Raw genomic sequence first — 15698 nt, forward strand, 5'->3', positions numbered from 1 at the left:
CTCCGCCCCGCCCCCTCCGGCTGTCAGTCTCGCACCTCCAGCAGCCCCGCCCACCACAAAGGCAAGCCGCGGCCGCTGGCTCTGCGCCCTGGGACTCAGCGCTCAGTCCCTAAGAGCGGGCCTGCTGGTGGCTTCCGGGCCCCTTCCCTGTACCCAGGACTCGAGGGTGGACGTGGGACACAGTTCGCCGCAGCGCAGTAAGTCTGAAAGTCCATGAGAGGCTAGAGGCCAGACTGGCAGGAGTGTGGAGCCGGAGTTTATGCACCTCTTTTGCTTCCCCTCGCAGGGTTTCTAGCAGTTTTGAGTATGCGCCATGACTGCTCAGCCAGACCCCATCAGCACAGTATCCGATGGGATGGAAACTTATGACACAGAGGACACGGACCAAGCTTTGGTGGGAGAACAAGCCAACAGTAGCCACGGAGTTGGAGGTGAACTGGCCAGATGAGTTGTTGGGTCGGTGAAACTACAGGGCACTGGAATGATGTCACTAGTCAGGCGTGACAACTTCGTGGAATAAAATGTAAGGACATCACTGGGCAGGCTGGCCATGTCACAGGGTAAGGGCAAAGCCAAACAAGATGATGTGATAGGGCTGATGATGTCACATTCTTTTTTTTTTTTAATATAGATAAAGTATGGCTTTTTATTAACTTTTTAAATTGTTTTATTATTAAGCTTCTCCAAGTCTCTTGTGCACAAATAATCTATTAACATGTTCTATTTTTGTCTGTAACAAATGCACATTCCTTTTACAAACACAGAGCCACAGCACACTATGACTGACCAGTATCTGACCTCCATTATACATTTTGTGTCTTGGAGAAAAACCTCCAGCTATTGTACCTTATGAATTCAGGCCACATGAATGTCACATTCTTTAGGATTACCCCACAGCCAGCTAAGCCCAGCAAAGGAAACCTAACAAAAAATGAGAGTTGGGTTGGAGAGATGGCTTAGCAGTTAAGGCACTTGCCTTCAAAACCTAAGGACCCAGGTTCGATTCTTCAGTACCCACTTAAGCCACATACACAAGGTGGCACTTGCTTGCAAAGCCTGACAGCCCAGAGTTCAATTCCCCTATACCCACAGAAATCCAGATGTACAGTGTAGCACATGTATCTGGAGTTTGTTTTTTAGGGGCAAGATGCCCTGACATGCACATTGCCCCTTGCAAATAAGTAATTTTTTTTTTTTTGGTTGTTTGAGGTAGGGTCTCACTCTAGCCCAGGCTGACCTGGAATTCACTATGTAGTCTCAGGGTGGCTTCAAACTCACAGCGATCCTTCTGCCTCTGCCTGCCGAGTGCTGGGATTAAAGACATGTACCACTACACTGTACAAGTATGAAGACCTGAGTAAAGACCCCCAGTTCCCACATAAAATGTGTGGAGGTTGGTGCACACCTGTAATCCCAGGGAGGTATAAAACAGAATCCCTGGGGCTCACTGGCTACCTAGTTGTAGGTTCATCAAGAGACTCTATCTCAAAAATAAGGTAGGTGCGGGAATGGTGGCACATGCCTCTAATCCCAGCACTTGGAAGACAGAAGTAGGAGGATCGCTATGAGTTCAAGGCCACCCTGAGACTACATAGTGAATTCCAGGTCAGCCTGGGCTAGAGTGAAACCTACCTCAAAAAACAAAAACAAAAACAAACAAACAAAAAAAGGATATGAAAGAAGGAAACACCTGATGTCAACCTCTGCTCTCCGTACATACCTGCTCACACATATATGAACAATAATACATACCATATATGGAGCCCCCCCCCCACAGAAACACAAGTAGCCTCTAGGCTACAGCAAAGTGAGCCTCCTTGTGTTTTCTGTAGGCCATGCCACATTATCTGTGTGGCCAGGACTCTCTGGGATTCTGTATCCATCCTTGTGACTGCACCCCTCCCCTTCCTCTCCATTTAGACCTGACTGTAATAGGGTGTTTGGTTTGTTTGTTTGCTTCAGACAGATTCCTGCCATGTAGCTCTGGCTGGCTTGGGACTCACTATGTAGACCAGAAGGGCCCCAAACTCACAAAAATCTGTGTGCCTCAGCTTCTGCCTCCTGAGTGATGAGATTATAGACATGAGCCGCCAGACCCAGCCTTATAAGAGGGTATGTAGGGTTCCTAGGAGCACTAAAGTTCCTTTGATTTAAGAGAAGGGGGTCCTGGGCTGCACTAGGGAAGTGTGCTGACTCCCATGCACCGTATAGCACAGGTTACTTTCCAAAGGTACTGATGCAGAGCCTCTCACCCTACATGCCTGATGAGCCTTGGTGGCGGCCTCTAGTAAGGATAGGCAGTGACAAGGCATGACTTCTAAGACTGAATTTTATTTTATTTTATTTTTGTTTTGTTTTGATTTTTGAGGTAAGATTTTACTCTAGCCCAGGCTGACCTGGAATTCACTCAAACTCATGATGCTCCTCCTACCTCTGCCTCCTAAGTGCTGGATCAAAGGCGTGTGCCACCCTGCCTGGCAGGACTGAATGAATTTTAAAGATGTTGCATATGTCCACAGAACCTTGGGACACTCACTCTTGGAACCCAGCTACAATGCAGTGAGGAAACCCACACTGGCCCTGCGGAGGGACCACAGGGAGAGCGAGGCCCATCAGAGGATGCAGAAAAAGCCAAGATCAAACTCTCCTATGCTCTCACTCAGCAGTGGCCAACCATCTGTCCTCTGAATCAACTCAGTTTCTTTTCTTTTTTTTTGGTTTTTCGAGGTAGGGTTTCACTCTAGCTCAGGCTGTGCTGGAATTAACTCTGTAGTCGCAGGGTGGCCTCAAACTCATGGCGATTCTCCTACCTCTGCCTCCCAGGTGCTGGGATTAAAGGCGTGTGCCACCACACCTGGCTTCAACTCCGTTTCTTTCTTAATTAATTAATTAATTAATATTATTTGCATGTGTATGTGTACATGTGCCAGGGTCTTCTACCACTGCAAATAAATACTAGATGCATTGCCACATTTTTTTTTTTTGTCTGTTTGTTTTTGTTTTGTTTTGTTTTCGAGGTAGGGTTTCACTCTAACCCAGGGTGACCTGGAATGGAATTCACTATGTAGTCTCAGGGTGGCCTCAAACTCACAGTCATCTTCCTACCTCTGCCTCCTGAGTGCTGGGATTTAAGGCATGCGCCACCACACCTGGTTTCATGTGCTAGCTTTGTGTCTGACTTTACATACGTGCTGGAGAATTAAACCTCAGGCTGACATGTTTAGCAAGCAAGCACTTTTAACCTGAGGCGTCCCTCCAGCCCTGAGTCAATTCAGTTCTGACCTGATCTCCACCCAGAGTTCTGTTCATATCCCATAGGCTGAGGGCTGAATCCCCAAGACTATCCCCTCCTTTTTTTTTTTTAATATTCTTTATTTATTTATTTGAGAGTGACAGACACAGAGAGAAAGATAGAGGGAGAGAGAGAGAATGGGCACGCCAGGGCTTCCAGCCACTGCAGACGAACTCCAGACACGTGCGCCCCCTGTGCATCTGGCTAACGTGGGACCTGGGGAACCGAGCCTCGAACCGGGATCCTTAGGCTTCACAGGCGAGCGCTTAACTGCTAAGCCATCTCTCCAGCCTATCCCCTCCTTTAATGGCACTTGTAACCCCCAGGTGTTATCATGTGATTCTAAAACCACAACCCTTCTTAGGGTTTGATTACTTTGTTCCAAATGGCTCACCAAATCCAGGGAAACATGTCTAATGGCTAATGACAAATGGTACAGATGGAAAGATGTGCAGGCAGAGGGATGGGAGGCCTTTAGCCAAGTCCTTCCTCATGTTTACATAGCCTGACCCAGAGAAAGAGAGAGGCTACATAGAAAGAGAGAGAGCTAGCCTGTGTCACAAGGGCATCCTGCCCATCACAATCTCTGTTCCAGTATCATCTGCAATGTGGTCTGGCAAACTTTCAGCCCTGTGTAAAATCTCTTTCCAGGAGAAGTTTCTCTTCTAGCAAGAACCAGGTTTCAGTGTTTTCTTTCTATCAGCATTAGATTTCTGGGGAGAAATTCCAATTTCTTGGGGTTCATTGTTTCAATAGTCTAATATCTGAACAGAAGGGCATGAGTGTCTCTTTATAACATCTTCCTAAAGCCAGGCATGATGGTGGCACACACCTTTAATACCAGCACTTGGGAGGCTGAGGTAGAAGGAGTGCCATGAATTTGAGGCCAAGCTGGGCTAGAGTGCCTCAAGCTCATTCCCCCATCCCCCCCAAAATAACACAACAAAAAAAGATTATTATTATTATTATTTTTAGTTGTTCAAGGTAGGGTCTCTCTCTAGCCCAGGCTGGCCTGGAATTCGCTATGTAGTCTCAGGGTAGTCTCAAATTCTTGGTGATTATCCTCCTACCTCTGTCTCCCAAGTGCTGGGATTCTCCAGTACGTACATAAAGCCAGATGCACAACGTGGCCCACAAGTCTGGAGTTCGTTTGCAGTGGCTAGAGGCCCTGGTTGCACCCATTCTAACCCCCTCCCTCCACTTTCTCTTTCTCTAGAACAAAAGTTAAAAAAAAAAAAAGAAAAGAAAAGAAAGGAAATAGAAAAGGAAAAAGAAAAAGAAGAAAAGGAAAAGTTTCAGGTGAAACCACAGAGGAATTGGGGAGATAAGCCAGAGTGCTACTTTAATAGTGAGCCTGTCAATCAGTGCCACAATTATGGAGACAGGTCCTGAGGACACTCAAAACAAACCAGAGCAGAACTCCAGAACCAGCTGAGAGCACAGCACTAAAGTAGACTTAAAACACACCCACCGAGGCTCAGGGAATTTTGGGGAATAAGTGGTGGAAAGATTTTAAGAGCCACAGACTGTAAGGGAATGTCCAGAGGCACTGCCCTCCCCTTACAATGACTGACTGATGCTCTCACATCTCACAACCCTGAACCCCAGGGGGAATACCAGCAATTCCACTGAGGAGGGCCCTCAGCAGAATGGGGACACAGAGGAGGGAAATTATGGTACCAACATATGATGTGTCCATACAACTTTCTACTTAAAAAAAAAAAAAAAAAAAAAGAAATCTTCATGTTTTTGACTCAGAGTGATCCACACAAAACCTTCTTTCCTATGGCCTTACTGTGGAGAGTGCAGAGGACATGGCATAAATGAGTGAATCATTGCATATTTAAATAAATTGAACATAAAAGTCTGTGAACCTAGCCGGGTGCGGTGGAGCATGCCTTTAATCCCAGCAATTGGGAGGCAGACATAGGAGGATCACTGGGAGTTCAAGGCCACCCTGAGACTACATAGTGAATTACAGATCAGCCTGAGCTAGAGTGAGACCCTACCTCGGGGGGTGGGGAAAAAATCTGTGAACCTTATGTTCTCAAACATCCTGACTTAAATTGAATAACATTCTCCCACTTATCTGGCTGATAATTTGAAAGAAGGAAAAGTTTATTTTGGCTCATGGTTTCAGAGGCTTCAGTCCATGGTCACTTGGTCCTGTGAGGAGGCAGGATATCACTGTGGGCAGTGTGGAGGGAGCAAACTGCTAAACGTATGGGAAGCAGGAAAGCTGAGGAAGGGTCACACTATCCCCTTTAAGTGTACACCCTGGTGTACTGACTCCTATTAGACCTCTTCTCTTGTTTTATTTATTTTATTTTTATTAACAACTTCCACAATTGTAAACAATATCCCATGTTAATTCCCTCCCTCTCCCACCTTCCCCTTTGAAACTCCACTCTCCACCATATCCCCCCCCTCAATCAGTCTCTTATTTTGATGTCATGATCTTTTCTTCCTATTATGATGGTCTTGTGTAGGTAGTGTCGGGCACTGTGAAGGCCTCATTTCTTAAAGGCTGTACTACCTCCCAATAGCACCTCAGGCTGGTGAACAAGCCTTTAGCATAGATGCCTTTGGGGGACACTTCACATCCAGACTGTAATATACCTGTTCTGGACATTTCATGTAAGTAGATTCATGATTCATACTTTACATGGCTTTGGAGTCTGGCCTTTTTTTTTTTTTTTTTAATGATTTTTCAAGGTAGGATCTCACTCTAGCCCAGGCTGACCTGGAATTCACTGTGTGGCCTTGAATTCAGTATGGCCTTGAACTCATGGCGATACTCCTACTTCTGCCTCCCAAGTGCTGGGATTAAAGGCATGTGCCACTATGCCCGGTCTGCAAGTGATTCATTTCTTATTGTAGCTGCATAAGGTTCCAAATTATCTTTTCCAATCATCTGTTGATGAGCCTTTCCATTGTTTCTACTTTTGTCTGTTATAAATATTACTGGTTGTTTTTTTTTTAAGGGGGAGCTGGGGAGATGGCTCAGAGGTCAAAAGTGCTTGTCTGCAAAGCCTTCCAGCCCGGTTCATTTCCTCAGTACCCAGGCAAAGCCAGATGCAGAAAGTAGTGCATGCATCTGCAATTCACTTGCAGTGGTAAGAGGCCCTGGTATGCCCATTCTCTGTCTCTCTATTTGCAAGTAAATAAATAAAAATATTTAAAAAATAGATATTGCTGCCATGAACATCTGTATACAGTAAGTGTTTAAATACTTTTCCAGTTCTTTTGGTTGTACATCCAAAAGTGGAACTGCTGTATCATATGCTAAGTTGATTAGATATTTTCCATGGTGGCTGCCCAATTTTACATTCCTTAAAGCAATGCACCAGGATACCAAGTTTTAGAGGTCTTTGCCAGTACTCATTATTGCACCTGGGAAGACAAGCTGGTAGAGGCAGCAGGATCAGGTGTTCAAGGATAGTTTCAGCTACATAATGAGCTCAAGGCCAGCATGGGTTACATAATAAGAATGCCTGGGGGGGGGGGGTTGGCGCATGCCTTTAATCCTAGCACTTGGGAGGCAGAGGTAGGAGGATTGCTGTGAGTTCAAGGCCATGCTGAGACTACACAGTGAATTCCAGGTCAGCCTGGGCTAAAGTGAGATCCTACCTCAAAAAACCCAAAAAACAAAAACAAAAACAAACAAACAAAAAGAACGCCTCATAATAACAGCCAGGAATGGTGATGCAGTGATGCAAGCCTTTAATTCCAGCACTCAGTAGGCTGAGGTAGGAAGATGGCCCTGGAGTTCAAGGCCAGCCTGGGCTTGAGTGAGAACCTGCTTCAAAACAACAACAAAAACACATCTTTAATCCCAGCACTCGGGAGGCAGAGGGAGGAGGATTGCCATGAGTTCACGGCCACCCTGAGACTCCATAGTGAATTCCAGGTCAGCCTGGGCTAGAGTGAGACCCTACCTCGAAAAACCAAAAAAAAAAAAAAAAAAAAAAAAAAAAAAAACAAAAAAAATATTAAAAAGCCAGGCATGGTGGCATGGTGGCCTTTAATCCCAGCAGAAGTAAGAGGATCACCTTGAGTTTGAGGCCACCATGAGACTACATAGCCCAGGTCAGCCTGGGTTGGAGCAAGACCCTACTTCAAAAAACCACACACACAAAACCTGACTCGATAAATGTCTCTGTGTGTAAACAATAAGGCCTTAATAAACTGTTCTAAGATATAGGGTGCTTTGTACAACTCCCCCCACCCCCCACAGTCACATAAAACCTATCTAAATGTGCTGGTAGCTATCTTCAGGCAGTTTAGGTTGTCACTACCTCATGCAGCTTTGTAATTAATCATGGTGACGTTTTCCAAGTCAACTAATTTGCAAACTGTATATGGAGAATACATTTTTAATGATTATTTTGTTACTATGAAGTGCTGGATATTTAAGGAGTTTCTGAAAGCACAGCCCTGGTTGGGGCCTTGACCTTTGACAGCCAACACCTTCAGAGTTGCGGTTCCTTTTTCAGTCATTTTGTTTTGTTTTTCTCACTCACTGGGAGCATGCTTTGGGAAAAGGAAACTGAAACAGAAGGCAGCTCTGACAGTGCAGGCTTGCTGGAGACTCCGCCCCCTGACGGGCAAAGCTCTTAAGAAGGCTGAGCCCAGCCTCTGGCTGTGAGAGCTGCTGGAAGCTGAGAAGCTAGGACCTCCTCAGTCGGTACCTAAAGAGTGCTAGAATCAGCTCAGAGCCATGGTGAGTACAGTTTCGGATGTGGGCAGGTTGGATCCATTCCAATTGACTCTCCTCTCCCCCAACCCCAGTCCTTGGTATGCTCTCCCAGAGGCAGAGCATGAACCATGAGTGAAGAGAACAGAGCTGCTCAGAGCTCAGTGCTAAGGGGAGTGATGGGGCTCCTCATCTGCCCAGCCACCAGCATTGGATCCTTGGGGCAGGGCTCTGGAGTGGTTCTTGATGGGTGGATTGAGGCAGTATAATGGCTGTAGAAGCGGTCTTCTAGAATCAAACCCTCTAGATCTTCTGTACACCTGCACAAATCCCTCCAAAGGAGGACAGGGCACAGGGGGTCATGGTGGGGATGGTGGGGGGGGAGGGTGTTAGGAATGGGGGTGGTAGCTTGGTGTGGACCCTGTAGCAAAGGAGTCTTTAAACCTATGTGATGCCTGCAGGGCTGGGACCTGAAGGTGAAGATGCTGGGAGGTAATGAGTTCCTGGTGCCCCTGAATAACTCCATGACAGTGTTGGAACTGAAGAAGCAGATTGCCCAGAAGAGTGGCGTGCCAGCTTTTCAGCAGCGCCTGGCCCACCCAAGCACTGGTATGGTGCTACAGGACAACATTGCTGTCATCAACCAGGGCCTAAGCCCTGGTGACACAGTCATGCTAATGGTGCAGAACTGTAACGGTCCCCTGAGTATCCTAGTGAGGAACGACAAGGGCCGCAGCTGCATCTATGAGGTCCGGCTGACACAAAAGGTGGCAGAGCTCAAGCTGCAGGTGTGCCAGAAAGAGCAGGTACAGGCAGACCTGTTCTGGTTGAGCTTCGAGGGGAGACCCATGGAGGACCGTCAGCCTCTGGGGGAGTATGGCCTCAAGGAGAAGTGCACAGTGTACATGAATTTACGCTTGCGGGGGGGCGAGTAGAGCTCTGTCTAAGGCACTACCCTCTCCCCCCCCACCCCTTGCTGTCCAGTATTGGCAATAAAAAGAGTACAAACAGAAGCTCTCTGTCTCCTGACTGCCTGTTGGTCTCTGGAAATACCTATCTATCTGCCTTCCCCTTTGCACCCCTGCTGGTCAAGGGATAGGTATGGGTGAGAGAACCCAGGGTTTCACACTGGGAATCCAGTGGGGTGATTTTATCTTCCATGTCCTTTGGGGGAATTCAGAAGACCTCTCCTAGCCAAGGTTAGCTTCAGGAATCCCCTGAACAACTCCACCCCCACCCCCCACCATCTCTCCATCTGGATCAGGGACAAGCCAGGGCAGGTTTGATGGGCTACAGGGTGAAACTTCCAATGAGACCTGCTGTTCCCCCACAGCTCCTGGAAACAGGTTGGATACGGGGACCTGCCTGGGTGGATTATGAGGGACGCTGGCACATACCCGAAGGTGCCCCTCTATCCCAACTGAATTGGTACATGGAAGGGTGGAATGGGGCCTGGCCACTCACACCTGGATGGAGACATGCTGAATAGTGTATGTGGTCAGCAAGTACATGCCCCTGAGGCCACTATCAGCTGGTAAGAGGGCACTTTGAATTGGGGGCTCAAAAGGAAATTAAAAAAAAATCACGTTGTCTACAAAGGAGAGGATATCCAGATGGGGAACACCTAATTTGGAACAAGCTTCACTCCCTTCTCTGTCTCTTCTTCTTCTACTTTTTTTTTGGGGGGGGTTCAAGGTAGGGTCTCGCTCTAGCCCAGGCTGACCCGGAATTCACTATGTAGTCTCAGGGTGGTGTGAACTCACAGCGATCCTCCTACCTCTGCCTCCCAAGTGCCAAGTACCAATTCACTGATTTAAGATGGTCTAGGACACAAGTAAGACAAGACATGCATCTCTGAGGCCATGACATTAGGGCCCTGGAGACCTCAGCCTTCAGACCCTTAGGATTTGACTGGAGACTCAGAAACACACCCTTCCGCTGCTTTTCTGATATGTTGGGTGCGTATCTGGGCCAAGCAGCCTTCAGGTGTGACTGTGCTGGAGCCCACTGTGCAGATGTCATCAAATCTTTGTCGTCACCCCTTCCCTGAAGCCCACCAAAGTCGGGGTGGTGGGATCCTCTTCTGAAGGAACTTCTGCCACCCACTCTTCACTCTGGTTCAGACGCCGGTGCACCGCACACCCAGTGCTGAGAAGACAGAGGGGTTTATCCTCTCCCTTTCTCCCAACCTTCCATAGACCAGGCGCTTGCTTGGATCCTCTGGGCCTCGGTTTACGCGGGGATTTAGCCAGGCCGAAAGGCAGAAGCGCAGGTCTTGAGCAGGAGAGGGGGCGTGGCTGGCTCCGCAGTGGGACTGGAGGTGGCGCCCTTCGTACGGCAGGGGGCGCCCTGCTGCCTCGCGGGGCCGGGCGGACCGGTCTCCGCGCACCGGGCCCCGGTAGGGGGCGCGGCCTGATGGGCAGCCCCCGAGCCCCGAGCGGCCGGGATCTCAGTACCGCAAGCTCGGTGTGTGCGTTCGCAGCAGGACATGGGTGCAGGGGACCGCTGGTCCTGGCTTGGGCAGCCTCTCCAGTCCAGGGCGTCCCGCACCGCCGGGAACCCCTTGGCAGTCCCATCACGTCGCCTCTAGATTATCCATTAACCCGATTTCAGCCGCATTTCCTGGTGGTGGTGGTGGGGGGGGAAGGTCCACGCAGGCGGGGGAGGGGCGTTCGCAGGGTGCGCCACCGTCCCCTCCCCCACAGCGGTCCGCCACCCACCCGGCCGGCACCCCCGCCTCCGCCCGGCGCCACGGTCCCGGCGCTTTGTTCCCGGCTCGGCGCGGGTCGCAGGGAGCGGGGCGGGCCGGACCCCCGAGGGACAGGGGGCGGTGCTGTCCGGGTCCCGCCCCCACCCCCGCCCTCGCCCTTCCACCGCCTCCGCGGAGCTGCGGCCCGGCCAGTCCAGTCCCGTCCTCAGCGCGACCCGATCCGCGCGCTCTGCCGGCCACCTTCCGCCGCCCTCGGCTGCGCCATGGCCAGCCTGCGGCCGTGCAGTCCGGCCCCGCTGCGGCCACTGCTGTTGCTCTTGGTAGTGGCCGCGCGCACCGTGTCCGGCGCCGCCGGGACGTGCCCGGAGCGCGCCCTGGAGCGGCGCGAGGAGGAGGCGAACGTAGTGCTCACCGGCACGGTGGAGGAGATTCTCAACGTGGACCCGGTGCAGCACACGTACTCGTGCAAGGTGGGCTCCTACGGGACCCCGGGACTCCACACCCTTGGAATCCATTCCGGGGGGCCTCTTTCCCTCCACCCCACCCCCCATGGCTCGCAGTCCTGGGGCCCGCCCCTCGCGTGCCTGCCGCCCCGCTGGGACCCTCACCCCAGGTCGTGGGAACTAGTCCCCGACACTCTACTGCCCCAGCTCGCGCTTCCTTGGCGACCGCCAAGCCTCCGGGTGGGGCGCCAGGTCCGGGAAAACTCTACAGCTCGGGAGGAAAGTTCCTGCGGGGCTGCTGCGGTGCCTAGGCCCCAGATGCAGGGCTAGCTGCCCCCCACCCCCGCCCACAGCCTACTCCCTTGTTGGAAACAAGTGCACCTCCCTACCAGAGGAAAGGCTTGGGGATCAGGGAGGTCACTGCCTGCTTGGGGTGGGGACGCGGTTTTTGGTAAGGCCTTTACCAGGGTGAGAGGGGGTGGTCGGCGGAGAGGATGAGGTGTATAGCATAATCTGCAAGTCCAGGGAACCTACCAGCGGGGTGTGCTGCAGTGACTTGGTCTAGGAGGCAGGAGCAAAAATGGGGGTGGGGGCGGCATGGCTGAGTCTTGGTTGTTGGGGGGAACAGGGGCAGGTGCTCCGTTCTGCTCCTGGGAGAACTTGGGTTTCTCTGTCATAGGATGAGGGAGCTTGCTTGGCTTCAACTTCGGCTGGATCTCCCTGTAATAGATATGGTGGGTTCCCCCTACACTTTGCTAGGGAGCACCCAGGCAAGGTTGGTCCTCCTGCCTCCCCTCCCAAAAAAACCACTTCACCAGAAATCTGATCGTTTTCTTCTTCTGTGGTGATGGGGAGGGTGGCGACTTCTTTCAAAGTGGCCTGTTCGTGCTACAGCTGGGATCCCCCAGCCAGGCCCCCTCCCCTTAGCACCAGGGCACTTTGCCAAGTCCCTGCAGGATTTTCCCGACTTCCTCCCCGCTGCTCCTGGGTGTGGCTGGGTTGGGGGAGGTGATGAAAGCTGCAGGCCCTCCCCCTGGTTGGGCTATCTCCCACCATAGCCTCCTCTGTGAGTGTGTGTGCTGGGGGGTGGGGGGCTCAGGTAGATGAAGTTCTTCCTGCCACTGGATGAGGTCCCTGCAGATGGCTGCAGTTCTGAGGTTCCCAGTAGGAACTAGGCAGGTGAACAAACCACCCTTTGTCTTTCACTGCCTTCAATTCTAGAAGTCCCAGCCCCCCAGAGCTCCTGAGGAAGGGCCCCTTCTTTCCATGGCTCCTTTCGCTGGAGTGCTGGGCCCTTGGACCTGTCCTGTGAGAGCTGCCCTGGGTGGAGGCTCCAGGCTGCATACCCCAGGCATGTCTGTCAGAGCAGGTGCCCTCAGGGCCCCAAAAGAGAAGGTGGAGGGTGGGGCAGACTTGCTTTGCCCAAACTTGACTTTGTGGTTCAGAGCTGCCCGGGCTGCACAGACTCAGACATAGGCTGTCAAGCAGCGAAGGGGGCTTTCACTTCCTGGAGGTGGGGGTAGGCCCACACACTGGAATTCAAGGATCTCAGCTGGCCCCTTGCTCTGAAGACACTTTGCCCATGGGGGCTGGTCCTTATTGGTGGTGAGCTAGAGGAGAGGGAGTGGTGTGGAAGGCAGGGGCTTCTCTAGGCTAGGCACCTCCTTCCCAAATGCAGCTCTGACTTAAATGGACTCTTGTAGTTGGGATGGCCAGGGTTGATTAGACCTGGGATGAGAGATGCTTCTTCCCTGGGGGGTGAGAATGTGGTCACCGGTGGTGTGTCCTTGGTGTGACACATATGTAGTAACAATAGCTTCCAGTACATGGATGCTTCCTTGCAGCCTCTATCAAGAGGCTGACTCAGACATCTGCACATCTCTGCCCAGGCTTGGCGTCCACTGAGCCTGAGCAAGTGAGGCCAGAAGAGGAGGAAGGGCCTAGGTCCCCAGGCTGGCACCCTTTCTCTATAGGAAGAGGACCAATATACCTGCCTCCATGTCCACTCAGGTTCGAGTGTGGCGATACTTGAAGGGCAAAGATGTGGTGGCCCAAGAGAGCCTGCTGGATGGTGGCAACAAGGTGGTGATTGGTGGCTTCGGAGACCCTCTCATCTGTGACAACCAGGTGTCCACTGGGGACACCAGGATCTTTTTTGTGAACCCAGCACCACCATACCTGTGGCCAGCCCACAAGAATGAGCTGATGCTCAACTCCAGCCTCATGAGGATCACTCTGCGGAACCTGGAAGAGGTGGAGTTCTGTGTAGAAGGTGCGTGGTGAGGTTGTTCTACAGGGGGTCAAGGGTGGTCAGGGCAGGGAGCAGAGAGGACAACAGGTGTGGGCAGAGTGGCAAGCTTGCAGATAGTGACCGAGGGGATGTGGGGGAGGGTGTAAGGGAGAGCTTCCTATGGTCTGGAGAGTGTACCCTTGTCTGCTCTAAGCCCTGACATCAGCTATCTTTGGTCTTAGAACCTAAGCAAGCTGCCACCCTTCAAAGGGCCTGGTACTTCTGTTCCTCCTCCTCCTCCTCAGTGTTCCACATTCCTCTTTAGAGAGCCCTTGTTTTTTTTTTTTTTTTTTTTTGTTTTGTTTTGTGTTTGGCTTCTTGAGGTAGGGTCTCACTTTAGCCTAGGCTGACCTGGAATTCACTATGCAGTCTCAGGGTGGCCTCGAACTCTCCGTTATCCCCCTACCTCTGCTTCCCAAGTGCTGGGATTAAAGGTGTGTGCTACCACGCCCAGCTTGGAGGGCCTTTTTTTAAAAAAAAATTATTTATTTTTTATTGACAACTTCCATGATTGTAAACAATATCCCATGGTAATTTCCTCCCTCCCCCCACTTTCCCTTTGAAACTTGGAGGGCCCTTTTTTAAGAAAGAAGCTGGGACAAGGTGAATGGATACCAGCTGTCATGTCCAAATACCTATCTAGACTAGACCCGTGTGTTGGAGCAAGCTTCAGTGGCTGGGCATAGGGATTAGGGAATAGGGTTACCTGGTCCCACAGTTTATGGGAAGAGGAGCTTTATGGAATGAGAATGCGACTTCTAGCCTCTGGGAGGTGACTACAACCACATGACAGCCAGGGCTTCCCCCCCTCTTCCTCAAGATAGTCCCAGTTGGGGACTGAGGCCCTCGTGGGGAAATGTGGCAGAGGACGCTTGTCGCCCTCACATCCTGTCTGTTCCCTTGCGTCTGGCTGGAAAGGGATCAGGGCAGTGGTAAGGGTCGTGAGTTCCGGTCTTCTGATGTGCTCTGTTGGCCAGCTGGGAAGTCCTGCCTCCTGTCTGCCTTTCTGTTTTAGTGCTGGTTTCGCTTCTGAGGGGTGTCTCTGAGACCCTGTCCTTATGCAAGCCTGGGGGTATTCTGTGCTGGCTTAGGTCTGGGGGGTGGGCAGCCCTGTGGTTTTTCCCCAAACTGGCTAACTGCCCCTGGGCTGCCTCCAGAGTTGGACCCTGCACAGCACAGGCTCGCTGTTGGGGACCCTGTCTGGTGGGCTCACTAGGCAAGGTCCAGAGATTCTGACCCTGTTTTGGAAGCTTGTAGTTTGGGGAATTGGGAGTGAGGGCCAGGGATGTCAGTATTAGGATGAGTAGGGGCAGAGGAGGGTGCCCACAATCATTTGTCCTTGCAAGATCAGGAGAGTGAATCATTAACTGCTAGGTAAGTCCAGCCTGAGGGTCCATGACTCAGTAACTGAGGACTTCCCCTGAGGTCAGAGGTCATAGCATAGGGGATGCCACCCTGGGCAGAACAAGGTTCAGCATCTTACCAAAGCCAGTTCTGCCCATGGCACACTCTCGCTTTGGCATTGGTGATGTCCAATCTGGAGCAGGACAGCTGGGAAGGAGAGTCCAAAGGGAGAGTGACCCCAGTGGGTGTGACAATGCACAGTGCGCGCCTCTGGTGACTGGCACTCAGGGGTGTATAGGACCCAAGACTCACAGGCCAGCAGTTCACTCGTACAGAGCCTGGAAGCAGCTGGCTAGGGAGGAAGGTAGTGAGGGCTCACAGGTGAGGCCGTCCCTCCTTTGGACTTTTAGACTGGAACCGGAGGGGAAGCCCTCTGGCCAGAGGGGCTGAGTTAAAGAGTCTGGGCTTTACTTTAAGGGGTTTGAGCTGGTGACTTGAATCTGTTTTATTTATTAATTTATTGGTTTTTCGAGGTAGGGTCTCACTCTGGTCCAGGCTGACCTGGAGTCTCAGGGTGGCCTCGAACTCTCAGCGATCCTCCTACCTCTGCCTCCCGAGTGCTGGGATTAAAGGTGTGCGCCACCACGCCCGGCTTGAATCTGTTTTAGAAACAGAACAGAGCACCATGGGGTGAGTAAGGAGCCAGGGTGAGTCAGTTCTTAGTGCCCAATCCTCTTGCCCACCTCTCCCAAGCTGGGTGCATTGACTGGTCTATAGATGAGGTTCCCATTCTGCCTTCAGGGACATCACACTCTCTCTATTCAAACAGGGAACAAAAGTCTGGATCACTCCTGACCTCTTGGTCCGTCCAGGAACAGCCCCCTACCCAGCCAGTCCTTTCCCTTGCCCCCAAGGCTCCTCCT

At 51.5% G+C, this 15698-nt stretch overlaps 1 protein-coding gene across 1 annotated transcript; it reads left to right on the forward strand.

The window, feature by feature from the left end:
• Positions 1-7539: 7539 nt before the first annotated feature.
• On the forward strand, positions 7540-9001 carry Isg15 (ISG15 ubiquitin like modifier). The gene is made up of 2 exons (XM_045150326.1): positions 7540-8015; positions 8450-9001. The coding sequence occupies exons 1-2, from the start codon at positions 8013-8015 to the stop codon at positions 8921-8923; spliced, it is 477 nt and encodes a 158-aa protein (XP_045006261.1). The 5' UTR covers positions 7540-8012; the 3' UTR covers positions 8924-9001.
• The last annotated feature ends 6697 nt before the right edge of the window (positions 9002-15698 follow it).

The sequence above is a fragment of the Jaculus jaculus genome, chromosome 5 (genome assembly GCF_020740685.1).
Source record: "Jaculus jaculus isolate mJacJac1 chromosome 5, mJacJac1.mat.Y.cur, whole genome shotgun sequence".
Classification (NCBI taxonomy): domain Eukaryota; kingdom Metazoa; phylum Chordata; class Mammalia; order Rodentia; family Dipodidae; genus Jaculus; species Jaculus jaculus.